Below are 13,219 nucleotides of genomic sequence, written 5' to 3'. Positions count from 1 at the left end.
ATTTTTTCTTTTATAAACTCCAAAGTTCAGATTGTTGTAAGAAGAAATTTTAAATAGCCCAGATTCACAGTAGCACTTCCAACTTCACTTCTTTGCAGTCTGAAACCCACACTAAGCTTCAAAGTGTAGCCAAGAATAGATTTTCCATTTCATCTTTTATACCTATTATCTTATTGCTCTGTTGTCTTGACAAACTTTAATCTCTAACTTTTTATATAGAAAGGAAAACATTTCAACTAAGCACAAAAATAAAATACTATTTCCATTTTCAGCTAAAGAAGTGGTCATTTGGTCAGAGAGGAATCTCTCCTAATGATAAAAGAATTGGTGATTATTTTTAGAACCTATTCAATTTGACAAACATAAGCACCCACTTTATGCAAAGCTCTTGGCTTTGGGGATGGAGAGTCAATAACAAAATGATCCCTGTTGTCCAGAAACTTATATTCTATTGGGACCATGTTAAGCAACATTGCTCTTTGCAGGAATTTTAAGTTAAAATCATTAAAAAATAATGATTACAATAATATTTTTATTGGTAACCCTTTTATCATTCTAATTTCACTACCGAATTTAATAGTCTTTACTTGAGTTTTAGAAATAGGAGTTGGTTTTTTTCCTATGAAATCCCAAAATTCATGTTATTGTTAGGAGAGGAAACTTAAAATATAGGTGAGCCTAATGATTGCACCACCTATTTCAATCCTCTTCAGGCTACCTATTTTGCAATACCAAAAATGATCTAGAAACAAATTTTGCTCTTTCATATTATATGTATTATCTTACCACTCTACTGTTTTGGACAAACTTTATATCTCCTGTCTTTTGTGAAGAATCTCAACTAACTATAAAAAATGGCATACTATTTCCATTTAAAATTCTAAATAAATGTTTGAAATAATAGCAGCATTGCCCATAATAATGTTTTACAACAGGAAAGACTTTTTGCCATTGAATCCTGGTTATGTTATAAGTTCAAGTTAATCCTGCTGTTTGAAATTCCCTTGAGAATAGAAAATTTATTCTTCCCTTTCTGGAGCAAATGCTGCTAGATCCTGATTAATCTGAACATTGAATCTCCTGAAGTGATCATATTATTCAAATATGCACTACATATTTCCATTATGCTAGATAGAACCAGTTAAAAATTTTTTTTTAAATAATAACGTTGAATAGTGCAAATTCCAATGTCCACAGGCTACTTCAAAGGATTCATTGTTCACACTAATTTGAACCAAAGTATACCAATAATAAGAGTTTTTTCTGACTGCATCTAATCAGCTGTATATCACTAGGAACTGTTCCTAAACTCTTCCACTCAAGGAACTATCTGTCCCATTTCCTAGGAGAATTTCAGAACTTTTTTTGTTCAAGTAAGAGCATTTTCCCCATCACTAACTTAATTCTATTTTTTTCTTATTCAACCCTTTTATAAGTAAGGAATAGGTGCTTCCAATATTTGTAATACTGTTGATTGTTGTTGTTTTTATTCTTAATTATAAGCTTTTGAAGAGGAACGTAGTCTTTGAGATAAAAACATCTTTAACATAAAATGCTCATTTGCAGGGTGAAAGAACTCAAAAAAGGAATTAAATGCTATACTCCAGTTACCAGTCGAAATCGGCCAACTGGAAATGTGACTCCAAAACGGATTCAGTGTTCACCTTCAGGGCTGCTAGGAGACAAGTGCTCTCCCAAAAAAGTAAAGTTGGGATTTCAGCAACCTCTCACATCAGCCTTCAGCACTACACGAGGAAAGTGTTGTCCTTTAACCTTCCATTCAACCAGTGTCCCTTTTTCTTCCACCCCCAAAGCAATGGGCAAAAGCCATGCTTCTAAAGGAAGTCCCAACTATGCATGGGTCATCCCCACTACTCCCACTAAAGAAAAGACAGAATCTCCTCCAAAGAAGAAGACAGAAGATTGTACATTGGGTTTTGAGAAATTCTATCCTAACAAGGACCTGGCTGGCAATCTAACCACAGCTGCAGTGCTAGAAAATAGGGGTACAGGCCTTGGAGGCACCTGTGTGCCAAGCCAGTTCAAAAAAGGATCAGCAGTGCAGAAGCAAGTTGTGCCCCGAGGTGGTTTCTCTTTTGGGGATCCCCATCATGGAGAGCCATGCAGTCATACCTGTGAGAAGGTGCTAAACACACCCTGCCCTGAAGCTTGGACTACCATTCCTCCTCATCAGAAAGACAGGGAAGCACATTTGCGCTTTTATCACCAGCAATTTCAGCAGCCACCTCTTCTCCAACAGAAGTTAATCAGTCATCCACTGGAACAGTTTTTATTCCAGTACAACCCCCAAGAAATTAGACTTCAGCTAGATACACCTCCTTATTCACAAAACCAAGATGCCACCCAACTGGAAGACTTTGATGACAGTGATTTCAGTGAAGATTCTTTTTCACCTACTTTTAACCAAAAGACAGCCAAGAGAAGAAACACCCTGGAATGTATTGAACATTCATTCTTCCTTCATCAGAGAAAAGAACAAGGAACTGAGGAGCAAAAAATTGAAAGTGAGAAGAATTTGTTTTTTAACTACAAGATAAATACTCAAGAGAATGATGTGAATAAAAATTGTGTTTATACCAGGAATCCAACCTGTCTAGACCCTGCAGAGCTGAATAAAGGGCACCACTACAATAAATCCCTTAATGATAGGAGCCTAGAGGATAACATGACTTCCTCAGGCTCTTCTCCAAGACACAACTTGGCAGAACAGCCTTATTGTTCACAGGTAGATTTTATCCATAACAGGAGAAGGGATAATAACCTAGCATTTGACCATAAACATTTCCTTTTCAAAAATGAGCCTCGTGTGCAGGCTGATGGTACCTCCTTATTACCAGAAAAGGACACATCCACTTTGTCGGCATTAAACTTTGCAATTCAAAGGGGTTCGGTCATCTTACCACAGGAAGAAAGCAGGGATAGCAACCAAACTCAACAGATGAAACCAATGAAGAGAAATAACCTTAATGCTAAAGGAGATTTTTGTGAGATATCAGGGACTTCAGCAGAGTCCACTTCCTGGCCAGTGGCCCCTCTCACAATATCTCTTCTCGAGAGCACAGATAAAGAAGCTGCTAATGAACTCTTTCTTAACCAGATGTCAAGATCTCCTCAGAGAAAGAAACAGGTACTAAATGTGATTACAATGAATTCTGAAAAGTGTGACAAGGAAGTCAAAATACCCAATGCAACCAAAGATCTCACAGCAGAAAATGCCAGTACACTGGGTATGGACAAACCAACATTGGATTCTGATAGCAAGTCAACTCTGCTGTTGTCTCTTCAGTCAAAGGACCAGTGGTTTTTGTCAGGGTCCGCTGCTGCTGCTATGCCTGATAATGATCTCGCAAACATCTCAGCCATCCATCAGGTCTCAGTTAATAATCTGTCAGTAAGTGAAGGCAATGTAGAAGAGTCTTTAGAGGACAAAGTGGGAACGATGGCCTTCAGAAACATAAAATGTCAAGACTATATCAACAGCAAGCATTATGAGGCAGATACAGAAGAAACTGTGCTGACGTGGGATTTGAGCTCCCCCCAAAAGACCCACCCTGAGGAGAGTCCAGGAGTCAGCCTTCAGCCAACCTCTCCCATGGTTCCTGCAGATGTGCCTGAAAAAGGGTTTTCAAGCAGCCCAACGGTTCTTACAAATGCCAGAAATGTTTGTTCCTCTAACCAACCCCTGGACAAAGAGAACAAACTCCAGAAAACTGATAGCCCCTTCAAGTTGGCTTTTAGTAGTGAGGAAATTGGACAGCTAAAACATAGACTGATCCAAAGCATCTTTACAGAATCAGGCTTTCTTGGGGAACATGTTGCAAGCTCTCTGAGTGCTGAGCACTTGAATTCTCCCACCAGCAGTCAAAGCAGCCCATTTCAGCTTGTGAGAGAGAGGTACAAGGAAACCCTGATACAAGCACAGTAAGTTCAGACTTCCTTCTCACTTTCTTCTATACTTTCAATCCTCTTTAGTCCCACTTTCTGACATTATGCCATTGACCAAATGTCACAGCTGCAAAATGAATTAGAAAACAGTGTGGTCTAAAAGTATACACCTTACAGAAGAAGCTTACCAACTTCCACAGGTTTGATTAGCATCTCTAGGCAGATAATTCCCCCAAATGTGTCTATCCAACTCTTGCCTGTTTCTTAAGTTCCATGTCTGCATGTTTGACTTCTTGGACATCTCAACCTGCCCATAGGCACCTCGAATTTAACAGGTGTAAAACGGAATCCATTATCTTTTCCCCAAAGGCCTCCTCTTCCCCACATTTACTTTTGAGGATATTCAACACTCCCAAGTCACCCATATTCAGCCTTGGTGTTATCCTCCACTCACCTACATCCTCTCCACATATCCTATCTGTTGTTTAAATCTTATCATTTCTATCTTCACAGTATCTCTCATATAGATTTCCTTTTCTACATGAACATAGCCATTTCCTTCATACAGACGCTCATCACCTCTCACCTAAACTATTGTAATAGCCTTTTTGTTTAACCTTCATTTTCTTAGTAACAACTCTAAGACAGAAGGGCAAGAGCTAGGCAAATGGGGTTAAGTGACTTGCCCAGGGTCACACAACTAGGATGTGTCTGAGGCCAGGTCCTCCTGACTCCATGCCTAGCACTCTATCCACTGTGCCACCTAACTGCCCCTGCAATAGTCCTTTAACTGCTATTCCTGACTTAAGTTTCTTCCCAGTCCAGTCCACCTTTCACTCAGCTCCCAAAATGATTTTCCTGAAGCATGGATCCAACCATCACCTCCCTAATTTGGTCAGCTACAGTGGCACCCTCTTTTCTCTAGGATCAAATATAATATCCTTTGTTTGGCATTTAAAACACTTCCAACATTGCTAATAATAATCTTACTCTTTATTCTCATCAGTGTACACTGATCCAACTCCACTCACCCACCCTCTTACTATTTTTCCTTTCAAACAATCTCCTATTTCTGTGCCTTTGTACTGGTTGATCCACACACCAAGAATTTTCTCCCTCCTCACCTTCCCCTCCAACTTTACTGGGCTTCTTTCAAGGGTCAGGTCAAATTTCACCTTCTGTAGGAGACCTTTCTTCACTTGCATTAGTGGAAGATTCTTCAGAAACCTTGTGGTGGAGGGCTAGGCAGGTGAAATCCTATACATTTCCCTCTCTCTTTCTCCTTGATTTCTTCCCTCTATATTGATTAAACCACCATAGATTTTCAAACTGACTTGGGCATTTTATTTGGAATATCCCCTGGCAACCAAAAATCAAACTTAGATTAGGTCACAACCCTAAATTATCCTTACAGTCATTTTCATGTTGTCTCTCCGTTAGAAGATGAGCTTTTTGAGGACTTTCTTTATACCTTCAGGACTTTTCTTAGAGCCTGGCATATAAATGAGTGCTTATGGAAGGTGAAGCAGGCCTGGAGATGGGAAGTCATGGGTTCAAATCTGACCTCATACATTTCCTAGTTGTGCGACCCTAGGCAAAATGCTTATTAACCCCCATTGCCTAGGCCAGTGATGATGAACCTATGGCATAGGTGCCAAAGATGGCACATAGAGCGCTCTCTGTGGGCACTCAATTGCCCTTTCCCCACCCCCTCCCCCAAGTTCATTACGAGAAAGGCAGGAGGACTTGAGCAGAGCTGCTCCCCTTCCCCCCTCCACCACACCTGATGACATTTTTTTTTCACATCCCTGCCCCTCTGCCCAGCAGTCCAATGGGCATGGTTCCTCCCTCCCCTGTGTGACGTAAGGAGGGAGAGTACCCAACACTTGTGGGGGAAGGGGCATGGTACTTAATCTGTGGGCAGAGCCTGGCACTGTCTCCAAAAGGTTGGCCATCACTGGCTTAGACTTTATCATTCTCTGCCTTGGAGCAAATACTTCATATGGATTCTAAGACAAAAGGTTGAGAATTTTGAAAAAAGGAAATTCCATATGCATAATCCTCAACTCTACTGAGAGGAAGTTGTGTTTTCTTGTCATTTCTCTAGGCTAAGATTATTCATTTTTAAATAACTTTTTAAAAAAATTTAATTAACAAGGGAAGGTGGATATCTCAGTAGATTGAGAGGCCTAGACATGAGAGGTCCTGGGTTCAAATCTTGGCCTCATATTTCCTAGCTGTGTGGCCCTGGGCAAGTCACCTAATCTTCATTGCCTAGCTCTTATGGCTCTACCTTGGAGCCAATACATGGTATTGATTCTAAGATGAAAGGTAAAGGTTTAAAATTTTTTAATTAATAAGCATCCTTTTTTTTTTTTAAACAAATTTCTCCCATTGGGGAAAAAAGAAAACCAAAACCGTCTTAACAAATATGTTGTCGAGCAAAATAAATTACCACATTGACCATGTTCAAAAAGTAGGTTCCATTTGACATCTTGAGTAAATCTCCTTTCTGCCAGGAGGTAGGTAGTATGCATGCTTCACCAGGGAACTCAAAGTCTAATAGGGGAGATGACGTACCATCACCTATATACATGCACGGTAAATAACAATGAGAATTAAAGACACCGTCAGAAGGAAGACACTACAGCAGACCCCAGTGGGGAAAAACTTCTCACAGACTAAAGGGTGGGGAAGAGGATAGAGAACACCCCACTTCATAGATATCCTCCTCCATTTATTTCTCTGATTTCCTCATTTGATGTTCCTTTTGTGTCTAGTAGTAGTCCATTATATCAGCATGCCAGCTTGTTCAGCCATCACGCAAGCAATGGGTTCATCACAGGAATTTGCAGTACAAGGTAATTGCAGTCCTGAGGCAATTGCACAGAGAAAGTTGGTTATTCCCACTTCCAGAGGCAGGGAATGAGAAAAGGAAGTTTTAGGGGTTGGCACTTAGATTGTGTTTTTTTCTGCAGGATGCTCTTCCAGAGAAGGAAAGGAATGAGATCAGTCAGTAGAGGCAAATGAAAAGTAGAAGATGTGATTCGGGAATAGGAAAAAAGTAAAGGAAAATACTTGAAAAGACACTCTTCCTGTGTCATTTCATGGAAGAAGCATCTTATTATCCATAGACCAGAAGGCTAAGTAGCCCTTGGAGTCTGGAGCAGGAGAAGGAGGGGCATGCAGGGGAAACCAGCTTTCTCTTGAACCAGTGAAGTCCTAGCTTATTGGTTCCATAGGCATGTATATGTCATTAGAGGTTCTTTTGGATCTGCTTCCTAATGCAAGTGCCCAAGGGCTACCAGAAATGTAGAGTCTGATGAGTATGGGTAAGAGAATGAGATAATATAAAATATTATATATATTCTAAATAATATAAGTGAAGATAATATAAAATATTAAAAAGTTGTACATACTTTAAAGTGCTGTATAAATTCCAGATATTAATAGTTAATAAAACCAGCTCCATGCCTTATGAAATGGTGAGTTTGGGGCGGTAGGAAACCTAGAGACTTCAAAACTGGCCTGCAGACTCCCTTGACCTGCCCATTTCCATTCCCTGTAAGAATAGGCTCCAGGTGGCTTCTAGTAGCACAGTGGATAGATTGCCTAGAGTCAGGAGGATCTGGATTCACATCTGGCCTCAGACACTTCCTAGCTCTGTGACCCTGGGAAAATCATTTAACCCCAATTGCCTAGCCCTTGTTCTCTTAGAAATAATGCTAAGACAGAAGATAAGGGCTTTTTTTTTTTTAAGTCTCCAAGAGAAACCCAGCATTGCTAGGTAAGGGAAAATACTTGAAAAGACACTCTTCCTGTGTCCTTTCATGGAAGAAGCATCTTATTATCCATAGACCAGAAGGCTAAATAGCCCGTGGAGTCTGGAGCAGGAGAAGGAGGGGCATGCAGGGGAAACCAGCTTTCTCTTGAACCAGTGAAGTCCTAACTTATTGGTTCCATAGGCATGTATATGTCAAGATTGGAATATATGTGGCAGCAGTTTCCTATCAGCTTTGACAGTGGAAGAAAAGCACCAGACTGCTCTATTTCTCCAAACTCAATCTGGCTGTAGGGTCAATTTATATTTCTCTCCTCTGGTAAAATGACAAAATAGTGGTTTTCAAGTTTTTGGCTTATATTTCCATCAAGTTTGTCCATAAATTCCATGAGCATTTATTAGGCTCATCCAATGAAAAACTGTGGTCTGGATTTGAAAATGTATTATGTGGAGGGATATGTTTTGTGCCCACATGCATAACACAGCATGGCTGATTTTATAGGTCTGGACCTCAGGAAGTTCATGGTCTAGTTGGGGAAACATGTTTAAATTAGTGCTACTGTTTAAATGGCTAAATAGCAGTACAAGTCATTATTTAAGTTCCAAAATGAGTAGTCCAGATATTATCTTTCTGCCTTTCCACCCCCAGTCACTCCCAAATTAGTCTGGATCAAGAGGTGCCACCCAAGAAAACTGCCTGGGAAACCTGGGATGGGGAGTTTGAGGTGCAAACGAAGCTTCTTTCTTCTGAAAGGATTAAGGCAGGAGCCCTTATATTTCTCTTTTGTATTTCCACAGGCAGATTGTCATTCAAGCCCACCAGGAACAGCTAGACAAAATGGCAGAACTGGGCTTCAAGGAGGAGAGTTTGATCAATCAAATGTCAGGAGCTGTAAGTATATCATGGAAGGACCTCTGAAATTTGGGCACCTTAGCTTTGAGATGAACTTAGTTTCCCAATTATGCTTTCATTCTCTGCAAGAGGATAATCTTTGGCCTGAAGGTCTGGGGCCCAGGGGATTGCCTACTCTTGGGTCCAACTCTTATGCCCTCTCAACTGCTTCAGTCTCTAACTATTTATCAAGGATACATACTTTGGTTATTAGACAGCCTTAGTGTCAGAAGTAATTCAGTGTCTTGCTAGCCCCAGGCTCAGCCCTTGGTAAACTTAGCATAGATTCATCTTTTCAGCTCAGAGCATCCTCAGATCACCCACACCAGGCCAGAGGATCACAAGTGGCAGCTTGGTAATATGGGAAATGAAGACAAGTAGACCGAGTTCAAATCCAAGCTCAGTCATTTACTGGCTGCATGATCCTGGGAAAGTCCCTTAACCTCTGTCTGTAAAGTGGTGATAACATCTGAATTACCTATCTCAAAGGGCTGTTGTAAGAATTAAATGAGATTTTATACACACACACATCACATCACATCACATCACACATACATACATATTTATGGAAAACTGTAAAGTGCTCTAAAAGTGTCTACAGTTATTAGCATCATCCACATTTAATTGCCAACCCTCTGCTCATTCAGGCTAGTCTCCTCATTATGAAGCAAACATGGTTACTCATTTAGTCTCCTCACCTGTAAAATGGAGATGATAATAGCACCTCCCTCACAGGGTTATTGTGAGGATTAAATAATAATTAAAAAGCACTTAGCACAGTGCCTAACACAAAGGTTTTTTATAAATGTTACTTATTATTGTTATTATAGATCTAGTTAGTTCCATGACTTGTTTGTTTTAGATGGAACAGGGGCAAACTAGGGCCTCAAGTTGTCTCCTTCAGTTGATTTAAGGATTCCCTCATCTCTCTTCTTCTTCCTCTGGAACCAAGCCGGGGTTGGGGAGAATTGGTGAGGGAGAAAGGAACATAATGTCTTAAGAACCAAAGAAACCAGAAATGCTTTCACCTGCTTACCTAGCTTGGTCAAGCTCCTTTCCAGCACCCACTAAGAGTAATTCATGTGTTGTAAGCTCCACACAACAGATGGCAAGTCCCTGTCTGACTACTCTGTCGGGCCTTGTATTCTTTCTTGGTAAGAATAGTCTAAAGGAAGAAGCATTGAATCTTGAACCAGGAGAATTTCAACTCTGCCCTTTATTTGCTAAGTAAACTGGGCAAGTCACCTCACCTGTGTCAGCCTTTTTCCTTATCTGTAATAATTGTATTGTTAATAATTAGTAATATTACTGATAAATAACATTAAGAATTCATCATACTTAAATGACATACCCAACTGGATTAGTTTGAGAAAAGTTCTTTTTTAACCTGAAATCACTTTATAGATGTGAGTTCTTTGGCATAGAAATGGAAAATGAACTCATCTTCTATGTTTGTTAATTTAAATATGCCCCTAAGACAAATTCTTGTTTTCCCTCATTCAGAAAGAATCTTAGTTTGGTTCCGTCTTGGGATGACAGAGGTGTATTAGACTTATTTCTGTGTAAATGCACACTGAAGCTGCAGTGCTAAGAGCAATCCCCCCTCCCCCTCACTAGCTGCTGCAGGCAATCCTCCTCAGTCTCCTTTTCCCAGCAGGCCCAGTAGTTCAGTGTGGAGGCTAGTATAAGGGTTAAAATAAAGGGTTTGACTAAAATATATGATTCAAAGTATTATTGCTCAAAGTCAAAGTGACCTTTAATAGCTTTTATTTACAAAAGCAGTGGAAAGTATAGAGAAATAAAAAAAGGGGGTAGAGAAGACATTAACCTACTCAGCCAGGACTTATTGACTTTCAACCAGAATTAAACTCTCTCCAGAAGACAGGGAGGGAAAGCCAGCTATTCACTCACCCAAGTTCCCTCCAAGAGGCAGGTCAAGACTATAACTTGACCTGAAAGTGACTCCAGGGGCCGACTTTATTCCTTGAGCCAACCTTCTTCTTGAAGCTGACTTCCTTCTTGAAGTCCAACTCCTTCTTGGAGTCAACTTCCTTCTTAGAGTTGACTTCCCTAGCCCCAGAAATCCAGGGCCTTTTATAGTGGCTCCTTGTCCCTTCCCCCTTTCACAAAGGCCAATCACAGTTTCCAAAATTATCTAGCACTGCCCAGGGGGTTCACAGTTTCCTGATTGAATTAAAAAAAAAAAAAGTTGAAGCTCTTCCAAGTATCCTGCTAGCTTCTCACCTAGCACCAAGTAGGGTGTGAATTCACCAAGTGGTTTTGGAGCTCCTCCACCTAATTCAAGCTTTGTTGACTCAATCAAAAGGTAGACAAAGAAGAGTTAATCCTGTTTTCACAGTCTAGTGAGGTACTTAAGTTACTGTTAACTCTGGATAGACAATAAAGAATTCTCTTTTCACACTAGCTCCCCTTGCCAATGATTGCAGGAGCTAAGCAGACATTGAAAGACATTGACTGCTAGAGAAAGAAAATGGCACTAAGCAGAAGAGAACTCATATTTAACATCATCTTTTTGCTAAGATAAAGGATCCATATATTTAAACTCCTATAGGACTAAATCTCACCTGAGGCCACCAATCCACATTCAGATCAGTTCAGTTCATTCCTGTATTTATGGACTTTTTTCGTAAGGCCAAGGATATACTGAGGGATAGTATGGGAGAAAGCATGGTCCCTACCACAGAGGGTTTCCCAGTCTGGTTGAGGAAACAACATCATTCATAGAAATAATACTATAGGGCAGCATTCAATTAAACACCAGTAAATGTTATTGCTATGAACAACTTATAGAATAATAGAGTGAGATGTCTGAAGGCTGCAGCAATTAAGAAAAATGTCATGTTTGTTAACAGTTTAAATAGAAGAACTAGATCCTGATGAATGAATGAATAGAATTTGAATATAGAGGAAGAGGGAAAATATGAGTAAAGGCCACATCCTGAATGAGTAACCATGTTTGCTTCACGATGAGGAGACCATCCTGAATGAGGCAGAGGGTTGGAAGTTAAATGTGGGTGGTGATAATAATAGTAGACACTTGGAGATCACTTTAGAGTTTGCCATAAATATATCAGGGGAGTGGGGGTAAGATCTCACTTAATGTTCACAACAGCCCTTTGAGGTAGATCATTCCAATGTTATCACCATTTTACAGATAAGAAAATCAAGGCTACGAAAAATTATCCCAAAACTATTAAATGCAAGAATTATTCTCCAATTCGGTTCTTCTTACAAATTCAGTGTTCTCTTCATTACACCCCAGAGTCTTTAAGAGTTCAGGAAGACCTGTTTCTCACATTTTTCAGTGGATTGTCCTTGTTTCCTCCTCTAGGATTTTGAAGACTTTGTGACACAACTGGATGAAATCATGGTCCTGAAATCCGAGTGTATCCAGAGCCTCCGAGACCATCTGAAGCTATACCTTGCATGTTGCAGGCCTGAAGCTGTCCTAGAGAGAACATCATCCTCTTAGATTGAAGTTTACTGTGGAGAAGTGGAGGGAGGAATGGAGGGTGGATGAGGAACACCCCAGCATGTCTTGATCATGCCAATGACTTAATTTTGTTCTGATTCCTTTATGACTGGTACACAGTTAAGAAAGACAGGGTAGAACATACCTGTGCAGAGGTGCCAGCTCAGTAGAGTAGCCCCCTGCGTCTCTGACAAATCAGTCCTCATGCCCAGTGCTCCTAGCCTTAACGTACGCTGTGCCCCATGGCAGTGAAGCTTAAGCTAATGTGGCTGCTTTTCTTGTTACTGAGTGAAGAGTCCCACCCAAGATCAGGAAGAGACTATATGCAGGTATTGTAGGTCTATTGCATAGGAGTGGACAGGACGGCCAGAAGAGTTGGACACAAAGCATCTAGGGAAAGGAACACTGAGTAGGCCATTCTTGGGATGCAGTGCTGCTAGAAGCTGCTTGGTCAGCTGCACAATTCTTTTAGAACAGAATTTGACTAATAATTAGCAGAAGTTTAAGTAATGGGCAGGAATTGCCTAGAATTTTTTTGAAAGAAGCATGGACTCTGAATGTCAGGGAGCAGAGAAGGGATTTCCACCATTAGCTAATGGTTCCTTTCTTTACTACTTGGAGGTTTTGGGCAAAATTGAAGAGTAATAAGCTCAGGCCTAGATTCCTCCCAAATCCTAGGAATTGGAGACCAAGATTGTTTTGAGTTTTTAAGTTGACTTTAAAAAAATTAGTGAGACTAAGTTAAATTTGATATGCATTCAATTAATAAAAGAGGTCTGATTTCCACACTTTGTTGTTAAATGGAAGGCTGTTGGTGACCTTGTGCTTGAGATGTTTTCTGATATGATTTGCCTTAATTTCCTAATCCTGAATTCTTGACCTTTGGGTTATGTCTGATGAACAAATTACGGGTATGTGGTGCTCGTGTCTGTGTCTGGATTCTGCTTTCTGTCAGACTCAAGATTGTAGTGATCACTATGCAAGTGGACAGGGGGACGTTGTTCCCAGTGATGCCTAACATTATTATAGAATATTCCTACCACTTTTTGAGCCTTACAAAAAGTCTGTTAGTCAGCTAGGGCAAAGATTGTTGTCCCTATTTTATAGACTAGGAAACTGATGCTTAGGTAAGGAGACGTGCCCATGG

At 40.3% G+C, this 13,219-nt stretch overlaps 1 protein-coding gene across 3 annotated transcripts in view; it reads left to right on the top strand.

Annotated features, from left to right (window-relative positions):
* The window catches only part of KIF24 (kinesin family member 24), a 70,966-nt gene extending 58,106 nt beyond the window's left edge, over nt 1-12,860 (top strand). The window contains exons 12-15 of one of the 3 annotated variants that reach the window (XM_007498877.3): nt 1,567-3,942; nt 6,690-6,767; nt 8,486-8,579; nt 11,932-12,860. In XM_007498877.3, coding sequence (XP_007498939.1) covers nt 1,567-3,942; nt 6,690-6,767; nt 8,486-8,579; nt 11,932-12,072 — 2,689 coding nt within the window. In that variant the 3' untranslated portion in view covers nt 12,073-12,860. Of the gene's footprint in view, nt 1-1,566; nt 3,943-6,686; nt 6,768-8,485; nt 8,580-11,931 lie in introns of all 3 variants that reach the window. The other 2 variants (XM_007498876.3, XM_001378884.5) reach the window with 2 other exon arrangements.
* Nucleotides 12,861-13,219: the final 359 nt, after the last annotated feature.

The sequence above is a fragment of the Monodelphis domestica genome, chromosome 7, assembly GCF_027887165.1.
Source record: "Monodelphis domestica isolate mMonDom1 chromosome 7, mMonDom1.pri, whole genome shotgun sequence".
Classification (NCBI taxonomy): domain Eukaryota; kingdom Metazoa; phylum Chordata; class Mammalia; order Didelphimorphia; family Didelphidae; genus Monodelphis; species Monodelphis domestica.
The sequence above is the reverse complement of the archived record's forward strand: the minus strand, read 5'-3'. Positions and strand labels throughout refer to the sequence as shown.